A 21,316-nucleotide genomic window follows, 5' to 3' on the forward strand; every position below is an offset into this window, starting at 1 on the left:
GGAAATTAGTCCTGAGTGTTCATTGGACGGATGATGTTGAAGCTGATACGCCAATACTTTGGCCACCTGATGTGAAGAACTGACTCATTTGAAAAGACCCTAATGCTGGGAAAGATTGAAGGCAGGAGGAGAAGGGGACGACAGAGGATGAGATGGTTGGATGGCATCACCCAACTCAATGGACATAAGTTTGGATAAACTCTGGGAATTAGTGATGGACAGGGAGGGCTGGCGTGCTACAGTCCATGGGGTCACAAAGAGTCGGATATGACTGAGCGACTGAACTGAAGTATGATCTCACTTATATATGAACTCTGAAAGTGAAAACAAAACACACAAAAAACTAAGCTCGTTGATGCAGAGGACACATTGGTGGTTGCCAGAAGCATTGGGGGGTGGAGGGGGAAGGAGTTGTGGCAAAATGGGTGAAGGGAGTCAAATGGTACAAACTTCTAGTTATGAAATAAACAAGTTATGGGGATGTGATGTAGAGCATGGTGACTATAGTTAATAATATGCCAAGAGAGTAAATCTTAAAAGTTCTCTAACATAGCACAAAAATTTTTAAGTATATATGGTGGCAGATGTTTACTAGACTTACTGTGATGATCATTTTGTAATTTTGAATATACAGATATTGAATCATTATGCTGGATACCTGAAACCAATATAGTGTTATATGTCAATTACACTTCAATTAAAAAATTCTTAGTTTAAAAAAAAGTTGACTGCAAATATACTATTTAGTATATTAGAATATTTTAATTACAACTTCAAGAAATCAGATTCAGTTTAATGTATTTGTCAATTTAAAAAGAGCAGATGGCACATTATTTCCCTTTTAGATATTTTTATACACTGCTAATGTACGTTTAAATTTATACACTACTGGTATAAAGAGATGCAGTCTTTCTGAAAGAGTTTGACTGTATATAACCAAAGAACTCTTCAGAAATTGCATACTCTGTTTCAGCAATTTAACTTCTAGGACTTTTTTAATAGGAACTATTTTCTTAGAGTATTTTCTAGGAAATACTTTAGGATATGTGCTTGACCAGAAGGGTTACGCCTGGAAGTGAGCTTCATGAGTGCAGGAGCCAGTTCGTTGCTAATAACAGTGCCTGGCACTACAAGCAAATATTTAGCCATAAGATAGTCCTCACATCATTGTTTAAAGTAACTGAAATTTAGAATCAACCTAAATGTACAACACTGGGTTTGAGTAAATTGTTCTATATTGTAGTCATTAAAAATAAGACTGTAGAAATATACATTGTGGGGGATTCTTTTTATTTTAAAGTGATATACATACACAAATAAGCAGAAAACATATACCTTTCCAGATATGTTGTAGTGATATATTGTGGTTGATTTTTGGTTTATTCTGTTTGCCTCATCAATAACTTCTGATTTCCATCCACAACAACATTGTGTTCACAAAGAACTATTTATACTGTTTAGGAAAAATTGTATGCCAGGATCTTAAACATGATTTCTTCTATATTGAGATGTGACTTTTTATCTCTTCTATTGATATAAAACTGTTTTTACTTTTTAACAAAGTTTTTAGGATTATGAAAGTTTCAAAAATGAAATTAATGTGTTTGCTACTGCTAATTTTAATATCCCTATGAAATAATTTTCCTCCAAACTAGATATATCCACTCTGGCTAAGCAGACCTGGTTTGACTTACTGAAATGTGAGCAAATCTTCATGTTGATCTAGTTGTGGCGCCAGATGTTGAAATTCCAGGTAGCTCCATCCCAGTGCCAGACCAGAGGGCGCCTCAGCCAGAGGAGCATGTCCATCTTTGTTGGATCTTGTTCTCTTGCTCTTTTATGGGCCACACAAACATGCTGCTTGACTCTGTAGCTTTTAAAAGTGGAGATTCATCCTTCAGTTTTCCTGCTTCCCTGATACAGTGTAAACACCAGCACAGACATACACATGCTTACACACATTCTCTCCACCATACACATAGTGTCACTCACTATCCATGAGTTAGATAAAATGTTTATTTCATACTTGCGCTCCAAATCTCAACATAGTCATTGTAAGCATGTGTCGTTTTTTCAGTTTTCACTAACCTAATAGTTATATAACATTTCCTCATGCTCATACTCCTGGCCAAACTGCCCTTCACTCTTCATTGCCTAACTGGGTGTAGGGTCGGGAAATGGGGACAGAAACTTCCAGGGAATCATCTGCCGTGGGCAGTGTGAGTTATGGTTTGAGGAGGTAGAGGAACCAGGGAGGGGAGGCAGAAGCCCTTCTTGGTTACCTGGAAGTCAACAATTCCTAACACCGATATGCATCTGTTTAGAAAAATCCTGTCTTCACAGTTTATGAAATTATAATTGTGAATGGTGACTGTTCATGGAAAAGCAACATGTGTAAGCACTAAACCAAGGGCCAAGTATCTTGTTGATCATTTATTTACTTGTAAACATCTGAGGCAACTTAATCCTGACAGTATTAACATACTTCCCATGTTTTCCATCATCTCTTCCTTTATAGAAATCTCTCCAAGCCCATAGCTGTGCAGTATAAAGAAAAAGAAGACCGTTATGTGGACACATACAAGGTAGGTTCAGTTTTTCCTCGTGTATTTTGATAAGTTAAAATGATTTTTGTTTTTTGGACTTGTGTCTTACCTAATTTTCAATGTATAGTATTGATTTTTCTGTTTCCCACTTCTGTGTGCAACTGACAGGCAACTGGAAATTATTATGTGATTTTAAATATTTTTTCTGTCTTAATTCTCTGAACTTTGCCCCCCAAAATAGATACACTTATTTTTGTATAACTTGGAAGCTCATAATCCATTGTTGTGTTCAAATGTATGAAATAATTATATTCCTTATAAAAATCACAAAAATGTCCAGGGACCTGCTGTTTATATCCCTAGTGTTATATATAATAATATCAATATATTTATAATGTACCATAACCCCTTGTTATTCATCTCAGCAAATTATGCACAGGTTTATTAACAAAAATACTGGATATTAGAGTTTAAAATAGAAGTTAATTATCTATGTCTGTGAAATTAATGTTAATGGAATCCTGTTGGAAATTCAAAAAAATTCATTAGGCATATGTTGTATTCTTCACAACAGTATAAAGATAGGAGCAGCTGAAGCAGTTTTCTCATATTCACCATGTTATCTTATGTCAAAATTTCAGAAAGATCATTCCAGGAATCTTACAGCTGTCACTGCTTGATTCTTCTGTAGCTAAAAATGGGGCAGTGCTATGGAAATCAAAGAGAAGTGACTCCAGAAAATTCACTGTCACCTGACTTTATTAGAGACAGAAGCTATGGGAGATGAGAATAGTGACAGATATTAAAACTTTGGTTGAGGCTCTTACTTTATGATGGGAAGATAAGAGTAGTTGAAGGATCACCAAATTCTTTTTTATTTCTGTGTAAGTCTACTGCAAAACAGCTATAAAATGTTATATTAAAGAATTTCAATAATGTGATACAGTTTTTACATTTCTCTTGCATTTCCTCTGTGAGAGAAGCATTTCTCTAAACAACATAGCATTACTTCTTGAAACCCTCTTAAAATGCAGACATCTCTGGTGAAAGTGGCAGTTCTTATTTGTTGATCAGTTTAAACATTATGAGCCATTAGTGGGGAACCAGAGGGCTGAGAACTAACATGCAGAACAGGTGGGTTTTCTACTAGGGACTAAGAGAGTAAACGTGCAGACGGTGAGATGCTTCTTGAGTGTTCAGCCCTCACTAGGACACCAAGGAGGAGGTCCCCAGACACTCTGGAAGGCTGAGGGCAAGCTATGGAGAATGGCACCTAAGGGGCAGTAGAGAAGGATGGCAAAGATGAATGAGGCTTCTCCAGCTCTACCTAGAGCTCACTATCACCAATTTGGTCCCTGTGTTCTTCAGTACCTGGAGGAGGAGTACCGCAAAGGAGCCCGGGAAGACGACCCTATGCCCCCGGTGCAGCCCTACCACTACGGCTCCCACTACTCCAACAGTGGCACTGTGCTTCATTTCCTGGTCAGAATGCCTCCTTTCACAAAGATGTTTTTAGCTTATCAAGGTAAGGATGGTTTTCTAACTGCCTCAAAGGTCAGATTGGTCATCAGAAGAAAACCAGTTTGCTGACATCCTGAGAATGTGTTAAAACTAGTCAAACCATAGGAAAAAGAATTCTGCTTACTCTCTGAACAAAAGTCTCTTTAAGATACCTGCTGGGACTTCCCTGGTGGTCCAGTGGCTAAGACTCTGCACTCCCAATGCAGGAGGCCTGGGTTCGATCCCTGGTCAGGGAACTAACTAGATCCCACATGCCTCAAATAAAAGATTCTGCATAGCACAGTGAAGATCAAAGATCCCACATGCAGCCAAATAAATTTAATTTTTTAAAAAAAGAAACCTGCAGTAAGCCAAATCATCTCAATAATGTCTCAGATTTCCACCTCAAATTGAACTTGCCTACGTTTATAAAAAAGCAATTCACTTTTTCACATAGGAAAAATTTTACTCTCCCTTTTAAAGTTATGAAGTCACTTTTTTTATTTAAAAAAATGTTCAACTTAATGATTTCAGATAACCTGTTATCTTTGGCCCCTAAAGGGGAATTTTAAGTTGTTATCAGTAAGTGGCTATTAGGAGACCCGCATTGCCACGTTCACCATAGTAACTACCTAGGGAATAATCTTCAGTGGCAGCCTGCACACTTGAAGATGGCTTAGATACAGATGAATTTACTGCTTTGTATGCAAGTAGGTTTCTAGTGAGAATAGTGGTTTCTAGTGAGAAATCCTGTCAGTTTCTAGTGAGTCAGTGGTACTAGCCCTGTAGTTATTCCTCCTGGAACAGAATCCTTTGTGGAATCATTATCCATTCAATTACTTGACTCTTCTTGAACTTCTTTATATATTTACACTAATATGCATGTAACCTCTTGGAGGAATAAATTTTGTATTCTGTAGACCACTTGGTCTGTGAAAGGGGCTTTCTTGTATTTGTCCCTCTTCTATTTGTCAGTACACAAAACAAATGTTCCATATGACAGCTGTTCAAATATTTGAATATTACTACCCTGTCCTCCTCCTCCTCTCACTCTTGTTTATCCCTAGGCCAATTATCCTTAGTTAAGAGCCTCCCATATACAAGGCCTGCTGCAAGGAATTCAGAAATAAATAAGACAGTTTTGTACTTATTGAAGCAATGTTTGCTCTGGTTTCCAAACCTGTCACTGTTCTGCTCATCTTTCTGGATGTGTTCTGCTTTGTGAATGCTGTTATTAACAAGTAGCAGTCAGAATAAAAAAAGATATTTCAGGGAATTCCCTGAATTCTTAGTGGTTAGGCCTCCACACTTTCACTGCTGAGGGTGCAGATTCACTCCCTGGTCAGGGGGCTAAGATCCTGCAAGTCGGGCAGTATGGCCAAAATAATAATAAAAATGAAAGAATATTTCAGATGTGGTTTGGGACAATGGAAGTAGATAACAGAACTGTTACTGCCCTTCATTTCTTTTCATGTAGTACAAGAATCTATTAATATAAAACTCTCAATCAACTATTATGCTAGTTTTCTTCACTGGGTATTGAAGAATGATTTTTTAAAAAAGACAACAGGGACTAGCTCAGTACCCATTCTATTCTTCTGATTAATTTAAAATGATTTATGATGGCATTTTAATTTATTTCTAGACTTCTCATTTAATCCAGGGTTTCTCACTTTGGCACTGTAGTCATTTTGAGCTACATAGTTCTCTTTAATGGAGACTGTCCTGTGCACTTTGGGACATTTAGCAGCATCCCTGGCCTTGATCTACTAGATGCCCATAGCATCCCTCACCCAGCCATGAGAACCAAAAATGTCTCCAGGCATTGCCAGATGTCCCCCGGGGAACAAAAGTGCTAAATTAACAACTGCCACTTGAGTTCATACATGTTCTAGATTATAGGAATTTGTAGTATTAGTTTTTTAAAAAATTAAGAAACTGCAGAGAATTTAAAAATTCAAACAGAAGCCTCAGTGTGTTTCTCCTGTTCCACGGTTCTGTTGTCTCTATTCTACATATTGTGATTCCACCATAGCCTCACAGAATTGCCTTTTATTTTTCTGGATTCCATTTAGATTAATAACTTTTTATCCTGAGTTAGTATTTTTTTAAGTGGCCCTCCCTACTTTCTGAGAAAAAAAAACAAAAAGATTTGTTTGAAACCTCATTTCATCCCAGATTTTATTTAGTGCCCAGCCAATGCTAACTGATTCAACTGAATAGAGGAGAAAGTAGTAAAAGTGATAGAAAACGTTGCTTGGCAAAGCAGGTCAAGCGTGGGGAAGATTTAGCATATTTTTAAAAAAATTGTGCCTTGCTTGATGCTGAAATTAGTCTCTTAACAGTCTCCAGATGAAAGTCAGTTCAGTTCAGTCGCTCAGTTGTGTCCAACTCTGCAACGCCATGAACCGCAGCACGCCAGGCCTCCCTGTCCATACCAACTCCTGGAGTTTACCCAAACCCATGTGCATCGAGTTGGTGATGCCATCCAGCCATCTCATCCTCTGCCGTCCCCTTCTCCTCCTGCCCCCAATCCTTCCTAGCATCAGGGTCTTTTCCAATGAGTCAACTCTTCGCATAAGGTGGCCAAAGTATTGGAGTTTCAGCTTCAACATCAGTCCTTCCAATGAACACCCAGGACTGATCTCCTTTAGGATGGACTGGTTGGATCTTCTTGCAGTCGAAAGGACTCTCAAGAGTCTTCTCCACCACCACAGTTCAAAAGCATCAATTCTTCGTCTCTCAGCTTTCTTCACCATCCAACTCTCACATCCATACATGACTACTCGAAAATCCATAGCCTTGACTAGACAGACCTTTGTTGGCAAAGTAATGTCTCTGCTTTTAAATATTCCAGATAAAAAGATGTGTTCAAATTCCAGCAGGTTGAGGGGAGTTTTAGATGGTACACGTGGTGACCAAGAAGAATCCACACTGCTGATATTTTCAAGAGCTGGAGTTTAGGTACCATTTCATATTCTAGGTTAGAAAATCTGTTAACTGTTGACAGAAAAGACAGAAAAGACAGAATCGAAATTCAGTCCTTGATTGTTAATAGTCTACACAAGGAAAGCTTAACAAAAGAGTAACTATTAGTTTTATTTTCATTCATAGAGAATTTTACTTATTTAGCTAAGAGTTAGAACATCTAAAAAGCAATGCCCCTGTCACCCCAGAAAGAAAAAAGAAAAAAGAGAAGAAAAATAGTCTTACTGATTAGAGGTAAAGGAATAATTTTGCTTTTTGATGGGGTAAAAACTGTTTTTACCTACTTGAACTTTAATCTTCCTTCCATATTTATTCATTCAATAAATAAATAATTATCTAGTTCCTAGAATGTGCTTGGTATGGTTGATATCCCAGGTGTCTGCTTCTATGGAACTTTCATTCTTCTTGGACAGATAGATATTTAACATTAATCAATTAAACAAATAAGTGATAAAATTTATCTAGTTATACATGAAAGCATAATACAGTTTAAAAATAATACAATCTCAAATTACGTAGAGTAATATTTATTTTCAAGAACACAAATAACCTCTTTTACATTATGGACAAATAAAATGAAAATCATTTTAATATTTTTGAAGTACTGAAAGTAATTTTAACAAGTTTCAAATGGAAATCAAGTCTTTGTGTCTTAAGTGTGTTATTTGTATTTCTTTTTAGATCAAAGTTTTGACATTCCAGACAGAACTTTTCATTCTACAAATACAACTTGGCGCCTCTCATCTTTTGAGTCCATGACTGATGTGAAAGAACTTATCCCAGAGTTTTTCTATCTTCCAGAATTCTTAGTTAACCGTGAAGGTACAGCAATAAATCGTTTCTAATTTAAATTTCTTAGAGTTTGTACTTACTTTATAGTTTTCCAAAAATAAAAATAGCTTTTGTAAGTTGTAAAATTTGAGTCCCCAAGTAAGAGAAATGCCTTTATTTGTTAGGTATATAATTTTATTTCCAAGTGAGCTTGAGGATTTTAAATATTTTATAGGACTAGGTATATTTGGAAATCTGTAATTTTAACTATTAAAAGTATTTGTAAACATGTATATTTTAATTTTGTTACAGAAATTGCTTTATTATTTTCTCTGATTATAAAAGTTATAATATGCTGATTATTTTTAAAAGTCATGAGTTTATTAAAGAACAATATAAATTAACCAAATATCAATGATTTTATGAGTAATGACCAAGTTATAAGTAAAACACTCTAACTAGAGTTACTGAATAATGAAAAGTGACACTAGAAAATAAAATCAGATTTTCTGTGATGCCAGTGACCAACAGTCTCAGCTAATCATACCTGTTCTTTAAGATCAGTTAATACTTTACAAGGTATCTTAGGGTCATTTTCTTTCATTACTTAATTTCATATTTTTGTGTGACTTTTAGGAATATATGAAATTGAGAATTATATCTTTAGAGAAGTTAAAGTGTTAGCCAATTACTTCAGAATTTTTTACTGTATTAACTGGCTTCTCTGGAGTTATTTAGATAATCACTTATAAATCTGTGCTGCTAATTACTTGGAGCATGTTTCATGGTGTTGCCCAAGTAAGAAATGCCTCAGTGACATATCAACACTTTCAATTTGGGGTACCTGCCTTGTTGTTCCTGCCTCAGTTAAGTCTACTGCTTGTTTCCCTGTCCATGGTTTCTTATATATATGTTCCCATTATCTATAGCTGCATAACAAATAACTCCGGTACTTAGTGACTCAGAAAATTAAACCCATTATAGTTTTTGCAGGTCAGAAACTCAGGAACAGCTCAGCCAGATGACTTTTGTGGTTTTGGCTCAGGGTCTCTTGTGCGGTTACATTCAGATTGGCTGCAGCAGGAACATCCAGGGGAACAGAGCAGCATGAGGCTGGCGGGCCTCTCCTTCTTTAATGTCTGTAGTTTTCTGTGTGGTTTCTCCACGTGGACGATTATGGACTTCTTGCAGCACGCAGCCTTGGACATTCTAGTTGGCATCTCCGGGCTCCTAACACAAGTGTTCCAAGAGAGATGAGCAGAGGCTGCATGGCCTTTTCCAGCCTAGCCTTGGAGGTCACAGCGTGGCCTTCGACTGTGTTCTGCTTGGGAGGTAGTCACAAGGGCCTGCCCGCATTCAAAAGGAAGGAGCGTAGACTTTGCCACTTAATTGGGGAGTAGTGAGATTCTAGAAAAGCATGCACAGCAGCAAGTGTTGTTATAGCCATTTTTGGAAAAGATAACTTGCCATAGCATACATCCTGCCATTTCCTATGAGTGTTCCTGTAGGCCTTTCATTGTACCTCCAGGTACCCCCTCTGGGTGAAGCGTCTACCCCTCTGATGTGTCCAGCTGTGTCCAGAGCTCCAGAAAGTTAGGAATGATTTGAGTTCATTGAGCCCCCTGCTGCTCACCCCTCTCCTGCTCAACCCTTACATGCCTCATCACTACTGTTCGATCAGTTCAATCAGTGAATCTCTGCTGCCTCCCTTGAAGCTGCCACAGAGTCTGGAGGTGCTCAGTCAGTCCGTCTTGACACTGTCACCCTACAGCTGTCAGATGACTGCTGGGCTTTTTGAGGTGACCCCCACCCTCACCCCTTGTTAATTTTATATAAACCCTTGGTTTATGTTTCATATCATATCATGTCCAGGTACTTCCAAAATTAGTGGAGATCCTTCCAGTTGTTTCCACAAGATCAAAAAGCAGTCAGACAGCAACTTACGTTCATATGGAGCATAATCAGCTTTTAAGAAGCTCTTTTAAATTTGTGTTCTGCTATGATGTTCAGATTTTCTTTCCATAAAAAGTAGCGCAAAAAATTTCTGTTCAAAGGTAACATTTCCTTTAGGATAATTTTTTTTTAATTTTTATTTAGTTTTCTAAACTGGAATATAATTGCTTTACAATGTTGTGTTAGTGTCGGCTGTACAACATGAATCAGATTTATGTATACATACATATATCCCTTCCCTCTCTAGCCTCCCTCCTACTCCCCCCAAGATAATTTTTTTAAAGAAACACTTCTGAGATTTTTGTTTACACTAGCAGTCTAATGAGACAATTAGATAACACCTTATTTACATCACAGAACAACCCTCTTAATATGTTAGTATAATTTTGTTGTCTATGGGAATGCTTAGTGGAAATGAAATCAGAACAGACCTATAGATTTACCATAAAATGAATAGACTAAGTTCATTCTTGAAATGTGTATACTTTGTTGAGTTTTTTAAATTGCAGAATGCTAATATTTACCACACAAGTAGCCTTAAATTTATTATGTATTAACACCAATAATTCTGAAATGCTTATACAAAAGCCTTAACTTTATTGTAATCAAGATTACAATTGAGATGTTTTCACACTTAGTGCATTTGAAGATTTGATAAGTGAAATATTAGAATTAGCAGGCAGTGATTTTCTGCTTCTTTTCAATATGATATGAAGTAGTGGGAGAGTAAATTTGAAAGATTTCAGATTCAGTTAGGATAGATAGTGTTAATCCATGCAGCTCTGTGAGTAGTAAGTCAACAGGTGAGCAACAGTGTTATTATCCTCTGGATGCTCCTTTTCCTGGTTATAACACACAATAGCTATTTGTGTGAACTCTTCATGTCTGCTCAGTGGGCCAAAGGAGGCATAATTTGGAGGAGATAAACATTGATATTAATCTTCTCTTTCAGGTTTCGATTTTGGTGTGCGTCAGAATGGTGAGCGGGTTAATCACGTCAACCTCCCACCTTGGGCACGTAACGATCCCCGTCTTTTTATCCTCATCCACCGACAGGCTCTAGAGTCTGACTACGTGTCCCAGAACATCTGTCAGTGGATTGACTTGGTATTCGGGTATAAACAAAAAGGGAAGGCCTCTGTCCAAGCCATCAATGTTTTTCATCCTGCTGTAAGTGACTCTTTTAAATTCTGCATTTATATAAGGTAGAACCTGAATATTTAAAAGTTAGACTGTTTCTTTACAGTACTCAAGTTTATGAAAGAGAATGATTGACAAAGACACTGAACTTGCCCAAGATTTTTTCAGGTTTACGTTTTACCTCTTTAAGAATAACTTAGATACTATCTGTCAGAGATTCCCCAAGACCATTCCCAGGTTGGATGAGGACTTAAGAACTCAGCATACAGTTGTACTTACAGTGAAGGGTACAAAGCAACAGAGCAAAGGGAAAAGATACATGGGCCAGAGCTGGAGGAAACCAGGCACCAGCTCCCGAGAGACTTGTCCCAGTGAGTCACAGAACTCACTCCATTTCTCCAGCAACAAACTGACAGAATTAGGGCTGCAGTGCCCGGGTTTTTATTGAGGACTGGTCATGTAGGCACCCTCTCTCATATGTCCAGAAGTTCCAGGCCTCTAGGAGGAAACAAGGTGTTCGGGATGCACCACATTGTCCAGTTTGGGTGCAGTGAACCACTTTTATCAGGCAAAAAAGGCGGGAACTCTTCTGAAATCCGTGTTCCCAGACAAGGCCGAGGACAAGCCTTCCAGACAAACCTTCCCAAGGAGAGCCGTTCAGGCCTGCTGGGTAACTCTTTTCTGCACATTGTCTTATATACATGTTCTGTTTTTAAATGGCATCCCTTTTCCTTATTGTACAAACAATATGTGTGCCTTGTTAGAAAAATATCTAAGACACAGACTACAAAAGGAAGAAATTTTAAGATCAACTTTGATATCATCATCTAAAGATAAATATCAAAACCACTTTTTTCCCTACACATATCACCTCATTTATATAATGATTTTATTTCTGTAATGTTATCTTTTAAAAAATAATTTTATTTATTTATTTATGGCAGTGTTGGGTCTTCGCTGCTGTGCAGGCTTTTCTCTAATCATGGAGAGCAGCAGCTACTCTCCAGTTTCTGTGTGCAGACTTCTCATTGCAGTGGCTTTTCTTGTTGCAGAGCACAGGCTCGAGAGTGTGCAGGCTTCAGTAATTGTGGCACATGGGCTTAGTTGCTCCGTGGCATGTGGGATCTTCCTGGATCAGGGATCAAACCCTTGTCTCCTGCATTGGCAGGTGGATTCTTTACCGCTGAGCCACCAGGGAAACCCCCATTTATATAATAATATTAATGCTACTTATTATTCCAAAGTATGGATATCCAGTAATTTATTTAACTAGTCCCCTATTCTTGGATATTTTGTTAGTGTTCTTCTGCTATTAAAATTAATATTCCTCCAATTATTTCTTTATGTACCACTTTACTTCTTTGGGTTAAATTCCTAGAAGTTGAATTGTTACACTTTAATGTATGTTTTTCAATGTTGTTAGATAGTCTACATTTTTTTAAAAAAAAAACTACCCTCTTCAGGAAACTTTTATTTTCCCAGGCTCTGGGGATGCAAAGGTGGATAAGATTCACACAGGGAGGGAAGATATATGAGTGACCAGTAAGCAAATGAAAAAAAGCTGGCATCTTTAGTCATCAGGGCTTTCCTGTGGCTCAGCAATAAAGAATCCACCTGCCATTGCAAGAGATGCAGGTTTGAACCTTGGGTCAGGAAGGTCCCCTGGAGAAGGAAATGGCAACCCCTTCCAGTATTCTTGCCTGGGAAATCCCATGGACAGAGGAGCCTGGTGGGTTACAATCCACGGGGTCACAAAAGAGGCAGACATGACTTAGCGACTAAACAACAATAATATCTTTAGTCATCAGGGAAATGCATATTAGAGCCACAGTGAGTTACCACTTTATATCATTGAGAATGACTCTAAATAAAAGACTAACAATTCCAGGTATTGAATAAATGGAATACTACTTAACAATAAAGAGGAAATGTTTTATGCTGACTGAAAGAAACCTGTATGAATCCACTCCATTTACCTGAAATTCTAGAACAAGGAAGATTAATCTCTTAGTGATAGAAATCAAAACAATGGTTGCCTCCAGAGAGTAGGGTATTGACTGCCTAAAGGACATCAGGGAACTTTCTGGGTGATAGAAACGCTCTGTACCTGATTTTCATGATGGTTCCATCAGGTGGTACTTTAACAATCTGTAGTGTTTTATTGTGTGCAAAATATACCTCTATAGAAGTATATATGTAAGTTTTAAAGGTTTTAAAGACTGAGGTATAATTTTTAAGCTTCATATTTGATCTAAAATGTAACTTTAAAAGCAGTTAAGAGCGTCCCTGGTGGTCCAGTGGCTAAGACTCTGTGCTCCCAATACAGGGGGCCTGGGTTTGATCCCTGGACAGGGAACTAGATCCCATATGCTGCAACTGAGACCCAGCACAGCCAAGTAAAAATATAAGCAATTAAGTTCACTTTGTTGTACAGCAGAAACTAACACAACCTTGTAAAGCATTTATATTCTCAATACAAATTAAAAGCAATTAAGAATTTGGACATTAACTTTAGTATACTCTGTGCCTATAATACTGGCACAAATTTTCAATTATTCTCATTTAAAATTCACACTAAAAGTATATGCATACTGAAATATACCATTTAATTCTCATCTTACTAGATTTTTTCATTAATTCTTTGGAACTTTAGAGCTTTAATAATGGATAGAGTTTGTACCATTGTTCTAGAAATTTTAAATACAATTTATTTTTTTTGCCACACCTCATGACATGTGGCATCTTAGTTCCCCAACCAGGGATGGAACCCTTGCCCCCTGCGTTGGAGGCATGGAATCCTAACCATTGGCCTATCAGGGATGCTCTGTTTTTGAAATTTAATAAAACTCAATGCATGAGACAAAACGAAGTGTAGCATTTAAGTGCACAATCTCTGAATCCAGGATTGAGTTCACATCCTCATTCTGTGACTCTGCTACTTGCTGTGTGACCTGCGGTGTCACCTTAACCTCTCTGTACTTTTGTGCAGATTCATAAAATGTGAGCAGTAATACCAACCTCATAAATAAGAAACTGCATACAGGGTAATGTCTGCCATCCAATTAAGTATAAATGTTAACTTTGTAAAAAGGAACGTAAAAATGCTTTTTGATCTTAATTCATCATTCACTAATATATGGCGTTCACTAGAAACTGATACCACAGAAGATAAAGAAGTACTATTTTAAAGTAAATTTTAAGAGCTCTGGCTATAGGGTTATTCCAGTCTTCTTTTGAATTTTTGAGTCTATTTATTAAATTAAACAACTGTAAAGAATGAGCCTGCTTAGATAAGCATTTATAACAGGAGCCCTGTTATAATATAACATTTATATTGGAGCCCTTGTGGTGGTGGGAGTGTGGTGGCAAGGGGAGTAGATATTGAGGATTATTTAACTTCTGAAGAACCTTTGAAACTTTACTTTGGCATTTATAGAAATGTTATTTGCAGATACAAAAATGGAATTTGCTTCCTATGCTGAAAGTTAAATTATACAAGCAGGATGCACAAACATGACAGATCTGTACCCAGCTTTAAAAATATGCACCTCACTTTAAAAAAATGCACCTCACTCTCCTTCTGACTCTAACACTAAGAACAAAAGTGTAATAACACCCTTTACATTTAAGAGCTTGCAGTTCTCACTGCTACTCTTCCAGATTCTCTTTCAGTTTTCGTTAGAACCTAAATAATACTATCTTAAGCTACCTGGCAGCATTGTATCTCAGTTTCATTTTTGCCTTTTCCTATATATCACTTTGGACAAGTGACTTTTTCAACAATGTAGTATTACACATGAAGTCTGTTTTAAAAAGTTATATGTACCAACATTAGGTGGGAAAGAAAAGGACAGTGGCATGGCAAATCCTGAATTTTTACTCCTTTTCTAGACTGATTGTTGCCCTAACCCGCCTTTCTCTTTAGCTTCATGTCCTAAGAAAGGTGACAGCATGGAGGGCACCAGTCACATGGAATACTGTGTGCTGACCTTTCTGCAGTGTTTTGGTTAAAGATGGAATATATTGACTTTGTTTCTCAGCCAGTCTTCTGCCCCTTGCCTGGGAGGTGAAACTCTCCTTCCTCCTCCATTGACAACCTCATGGAGTTGGCTGGGGAGGCTGAAAGAATATACATCACGTTACAGTTTTCTCACTGCCAGGTTCTTGTCAGGTTCAGCAGTATATGTGGAAATCTCAAAAGCAAACACACGGAGAGGGAATCAGAATTAAATGAATCCTCTCCAAGGATAAGTAAAGCATGGTTTGTTGCTCTTGAGCTTACAGGATGGAAACCACAAAGACTTTGCTTGGGTTTCAGTGTTACTGGTGTTTAGACTCTTGATTCTTCAACCCAGACAAGAGAAGAGTCATAGACATACAAAAATCTAGGTTCCTTACTAATGTCTCTGTATGTAAGAAAACATATCTCAATAATTGATATTTGTAGACATCTTCAAGATGGGGGTGTGTGATATGAGTTAGCAACACAAAGTCATCCTGTGACACCAGCCATTGTGTCTTGAGAGGAATCCAACTCTTTCTTTGAGCATATTCACACAAAGAACAAAAGGGCATTTGGATATCACACAATTTCAGGCAGACACAGGTGGCTTTGAACTTCTGGGGCAGGATCCTCTAGTTTTCTTCAGACTCAATGTTGTCATATCCCTGAATTCTGTTGTCTCTGTTGATATTGTGGACCACATGAAATGATGCTGACTCAGTTTTCTGACCAATGTCTGACAGACAGCCACAGAAAAAATAGATCCACTTACTAATTGCCTGCAGAAGCTATTTTGGATCAACTTAATTGAAAAACTTGTTTATTTTTTTAGTCAATTCTTACTAAAAGACAAGACCGAAGAAAATCCTCATTTTGTTTCTCTTTTTTTTTTTCAACTTGAGGTATAATTGACATACATTATATTAGTTTCCAGTATACAACATACTGATTCAGTTATTTGTGAAATGATCACCACAATAAGTCTAGTTAACATCCACCCCCTACTTAGTTACAAAACTTTTTTTTCTTGTGATGAAGACTTTTAAGATTTACTCTCAATGATAGTTCGATTTTTAATTTTTTGAGGCACCTCCATACTGTTTTCCATACTGGCTGCCCCAATTTACATTCCCAGCAGCAGTGCACAAGGGCTTCCTTTTCTCCACATCCTTGCCAACATTTATTGTCTCTTGTCTTTTTTATACTATCCATTCTAACAAGTGTGAGATGATATTTCATTGTGGTTTTGATTTGCATTTTCCTGATGATTAGTGATGCCGAGAATATTTTCTTGTACCTCTTGGCTATCTATATGTCTTTTTCAGAAAAATATCTATTCAGGTCCTCTGCCCCTTTTTAATTAGATCTTTGGGTTTTTTGCTGTTGAGTTGTATGAGTTGTTTATGTTTTGGATATTAACCCTTTATCAGTATGTGATTTTTAAACAATTTCTCTCATTCAGTAGGCTGTCTTCATTTTATTGATAGTTTCCTTTTCCTGTGCAGATAAATGAAGTCTTACATGATATTCTCTTAAATTAGAAATTAATTTATAAAATTACCTAATTAACACCAGTCAAGATACCTTATTTTTGTTTCATCCATTCAGAAGCATTGATGACTCCTATTCTGATCTCTTTGAGACTATTAATGATTATCAACCTGTTCAAAAACATTTTAAAATCCTTTCCATTTGAAATTTGAGAAAGGAAATCCTTTCTATTCTCTATTGCCTGGAGAATAAAACAAGTTGTTTTCCCCTTTGGTATTATCATCAAGTCTTGCTTTTTACATTCCTCTTATTCTCTTTTTCTCTTCAGACATATTTTGGAATGGATGTCTCTGCAGTTGAAGATCCAGTTCAAAGACGAGCACTAGAAACCATGATAAAAACCTATGGCCAGACCCCTCGTCAGCTGTTCCAATCGGCCCATGCGGGCAGACCTGGCTCCAAGCTCAACATCGAAGGGGAGCTTCCTGCCGCTGTGGGGTTGTTAGTGCAGTTTGCTTTCAGGGAAACCAGAGAACAGGTCAAGGAAATTACCTATCCGGTATGTCATTTGGATTTCAGTAGAATTCAGGAAAATATGGTTCAACTCCTGAGACATCAGGCCTTCTCCCAAGCTTTAGAGGGAGGGAATTGAGTAACATGGTCCCAGCCTGAAGGTGTGCACCAGCCAGTGAATACAGATGCCCGCATTACCAGTTCTGTGTGTAGAAGATGCTGCATTAGTAATATGAAGAGAGTGCTTTGGGAGCTCAGGTCAGATTGTGACCTCCCTGAGGGTTATTACTGCGGAAAGCCTCACCAGGCAGTGACATAGCAGGCATTGCAAATGAGAGGGAAGGAACCAGTGCAAACATGCCTAGCATGGTCCTGGTTGTCAGCTTCCACCAGAAGTAGTGACCAGGAGTGTAAATGTTTGAGTTTACAGTTAAAGGAAAAATCTTACATGATTTTTTGGCCCCTCCAGATTGTCATGATAAGAAGTATTGCCTCTTAAAGTAGGTATTAAGTATTAATTTGTATTCTGAAATAGAAAAATCAAGCAAGCCTTAAGAGTAAAATGGATTCTAATCCTCAGCTAAATTCTTCATTATTAAAGCAACTTAAGGTGGGAGCCTGTGAGTTGTAAAGTGTTAAAGAGGTTTGCAGAAGGGAATCGAAGAAAATGAAAAGACAAGGGAAAGAGCTTGTAAGATAAAGCAGAGACTTCAGATTGCAGTCATCTGTGATCCACTTTAAGAGGAAATGGTTTTTACAGACCTTGTTTTGACAACTGTTTCTTATAATAAAGTTACTTAAGTACACTAAATGTAAACTCTTTATGCTTATAGCTCATATATATCAAATTTGCATGTTAAATGCAAGCAGAACTTATATAACTAGTAAGATCGAAATTGAAATTTTAAAACATCAATATGATGGATAATATTGTTTTGCCAAACCCAGATCACGCATGTTGTTTTTCATAGTTGAAAGCTGTATTTTTCGTTTTATGTTTACTTGTCAGTGTAACTCATGATTTTGAAGCCTTACAAATCATTTTAGTCATTGTCATTACCAGGGTCATTATTTTTAACCAGAATCTATTATTTTAACACGTCAAAATAATTTAACAGTACATCCCTGAAAAGTAATAAATGCCATTTCATTTGCCACTATACTTATTGCTCATTAACTAATTAAAGTTGGTGCATATGCAGGACCTGAGCAGGATGTCTGTTTGTAATAGGAATGGATACTGAACTGCCTCCATCCCACCTCAGGACTTTCACACTGGCTGTTCCCTCCACCTGGCATGCCCTGTCCCCGGATAGAGCCCCGGTGTGCTTTTATTTCACTCAGGTGTCTGCTTGCCTCAGAGACTCTTTCTCAACCCCTCATCTAACTAGCAACTCTCTTTCTCAGTCCTCTCCCCTTTCTTAGACTTTGTTCATAGCACTTGCACCACCTATGGAAATATGTGTTTCTCATCTGTCTTGTTCATCACTGTATCTAACCACCAGGAACACATATTTCCATGAGTGATTCTATATTTACTACCATTTTTTAAATGTGCTTTTTACTTTTCTTGGTTTTAGAGTCCTTTGTCATGGATAAAAGGCTTGAAATGGGGGGAGTATGTTGGTTCCCCAAGTGCTCCGGTTCCTGTGGTCTGCTTCAGCCAGCCCCACGGAGAAAGATTTGGTTCTCTCCAGGCTCTGCCCACTAGAGCAATCTGTGGTTTGTCCCGAAATTTCTGTCTTCTGATGACATATAGCAAAGAACAAGGTAAAATAAAACATGAAAATCATCCTAGGTCACTCTTTCAAGAGATTGGAATGTTTCCCCTCATCTGTGCTGCTATTTTGTTTCATTTCTGAGTTTTCTGAGTCCTTGGTGAAAAACCAAACTCAAACTTGTGTTCATTTAATGCAAAGTAGGAATTAAAATGTACTACATGAAAAAAATGAGAACTAAAGGCAGTGTCATTTGAAATGAGAGGAAGAATTGAAGGAGACAAGAATAAATAAATGTCTCTCACAAGATGAAAACGTTATCAATTTTATAGAAATACACACTTTGAGGTTCTTGAATCCCAGAATAGACGACTTATTTGACCAACAGTTCTAGTACCTCAGAAGAGACAGTCGTGACAGTAAAACAAAATGAGAAAATCGTGATAGCTTTGAAAATAGGTTTTAAAAATACATATGTCTGGAAAGCAATCTTTTTCTCACCTCTCTGTACTGACTCACTAAAAGCAACACATGGGAAAGTGCTGTCAGTAGAGGCCCTTTTGATATTTCTAAATGTCACCTACACACTGGAAAACTAGTGACATTTTCCATTCAAGCAATTCCTCAACCCTTCCAAATTAATCATTTTATTTAATGCGGAAGAACTCTCCCTACTTCCTAGGCCTGGGCTTCAAGCACTAAAATGAATGACTGGGGGCACCCATCTGTGCCTATCAGGGGTGTGAAGATTTGCCTGGAAAACAGTGTGTGGACCTGACGCCTCTTGGTGTTGGTTCTGCGCGCTGTGCTCCTCTGGTCCTCGCCGCCCTGCCCACCACTGGAGCACCACAGTACAGGGACCGCAGGACCCGGGCCCCAGCATCAGCCGCTTCAAGGAATTTAGTGTGCTGGCTGGACCATGGTTCTTTTAAACTCACTCTTCCTTCTGTCATGAATGATTGCCTTTATAGTTGCCAGTAATAAAAGAAGCCACATACCATTTTATCAAAGTTTGGTGAACTAGGAGGGGTAAGGTAAATCTGTTTAATCGTCATTGTAATATCAGTAGTTTGTTCTCACTAGTATGTTGCAGTCAGCTATGAGATGTGTCACAAGTAGTTTACTACTAATAACACTTAAAGTTCTAAATGTGTGAATAATTTGCCTTTGAGAAATTAATTAGAGTGGATTGACGTTTATCTCTGTTGATCAGAGAGAAAGGGGCTGGTATTATCACTTGGGACTTAAATATGTCCAATAGAATAGCTAACCTACCTTATTGGTGCCACTACAGTCACAAGCCCTTAATAGCTGTGTTCATTCAAATTACACTTTATTTCCTCATAGAATACTAGCGGGATTTGGCAGAATCTAGATGTGTCCAGGGAAGTGGTATCATACAAGTCATGGCCATGAGCTTGTGTGGCACAGTGCCTGAGTTTGCACCCCAGTTGTGCCTAATAGCTGTGTGACCTTGAGAAAATTACTTATGCTTTTCGAGTCTTGGTTTTAATCTATGAAATGGGAATAATAAAAGGACTTAGTTCACAGGGTAATTCACTGTAATGATTAAATGGAATAATATAAGGAATGGTTAACACCTGACTCCAGTGTGCTTAATAAATGCTTAAGTGCTTAATAAATAAATGTCCGTCAGACGGTAAGCACTCTGGAGCCAGGGACTCTGAGCGTTCACTGCTGTACCCAGTAAAGAACCATCCACAGGGGCATTTCCTAGAGACCTTGAGTGACTTTTAAGGGTGCAGCCGGCAGATGGAAGGTCATGTGTGTTGAGCACTGTTATATTAAATAACTGCCCTCTAGTTACACATGTGTAATACAGTGTAGCAACCAAACTGCCATGGTTTTAATGATCTTTAGCTCAGTACAGGCCAATTACTTGAGAACTGACAATGCCTCAAAATTGTCTGAGGTGCTTTTTTTCCAAGTATGCTCAGTCCCATTGGAGACACACCAAATTAGAATCTCTGGGGCTTGAGTCTAAATCTGCACATGCTGCAAAAGTCATTTTCTTGCAGACTCTTGTTTAAGATCTACTATTCTAATAGGTAAAGAAACAGTTTATTTTTCTTTTTAAAAAAAGATGGTACATCTTGTGTTGCTGGAATGAGAAACCAGGGACAGTTATTGAGTTCTTATCACATGCTAGGCTTTGTGGTAAAATCTGGGAAGTCCTGAGGCTTATCTAGAGAGCAGATATGTAGCAAGGCTATTCTCATTTCTATATTGCAAAACTGATGTCCACATTTGGAATTATACTCAACAAAACAGAAATTTGTGAATTACATTTTCAATGTGCTCTTGATTCATTCAACAAATATTTATTTGTTTTATTGCTTTATATTGTGCTATGTTTTATGCTATATATTATGCTGAGTACTCACATTCTATATGTTATAGATATAGCTATATATTAAGCGAGGTACTCACATTCTCTTTAAGGAACTCAAAGCTTCTTAGTTGCACAGGCAGCACCAGCTACCTACAGCTTTTATGCTGCATTAGCCCTAGTCAGTGTGTGGAAAAGGATGTCAGGATGTCCAGATCTTTATCCCAAAAGGACGTAATATTGTGTTGAGAGTAGAACAAGAACAGAACAGAACCTCATTATATGAAGTTCCCCCATACAAAGTCCTTGCAGTTGCAGGATTAAATTATTCTTCTCAGGATTG

General features: G+C 37.7%; 1 protein-coding gene and 1 non-coding gene across 2 annotated transcripts in view; both read left to right on the plus strand.

The window, feature by feature from the left end:
• Nucleotides 1-21,316, plus strand: part of LYST (lysosomal trafficking regulator) — a 167,462-nt gene that overhangs the window by 130,451 nt on the left and 15,695 nt on the right. The window contains exons 41-46 of the mRNA XM_081569436.1: nucleotides 2,519-2,585; nucleotides 3,915-4,071; nucleotides 7,716-7,856; nucleotides 10,711-10,928; nucleotides 16,721-16,951; nucleotides 18,486-18,675. Coding sequence (XP_081425562.1) covers nucleotides 2,519-2,585; nucleotides 3,915-4,071; nucleotides 7,716-7,856; nucleotides 10,711-10,928; nucleotides 16,721-16,951; nucleotides 18,486-18,675 — 1,004 coding nt within the window. The remainder of the gene's footprint in view (nucleotides 1-2,518; nucleotides 2,586-3,914; nucleotides 4,072-7,715; nucleotides 7,857-10,710; nucleotides 10,929-16,720; nucleotides 16,952-18,485; nucleotides 18,676-21,316) is intronic.
• Nucleotides 4,231-4,303, plus strand: TRNAG-CCC (transfer RNA glycine (anticodon CCC)). Its single transcript has one exon. It is a non-coding gene; the product is annotated as a tRNA-Gly (tRNA).

The sequence above is a fragment of the Giraffa tippelskirchi genome, chromosome 2 (assembly GCF_054371585.1).
Source record: "Giraffa tippelskirchi isolate mGirTip1 chromosome 2, T2T-mGirTip1v1.2.pri, whole genome shotgun sequence".
Classification (NCBI taxonomy): domain Eukaryota; kingdom Metazoa; phylum Chordata; class Mammalia; order Artiodactyla; family Giraffidae; genus Giraffa; species Giraffa tippelskirchi.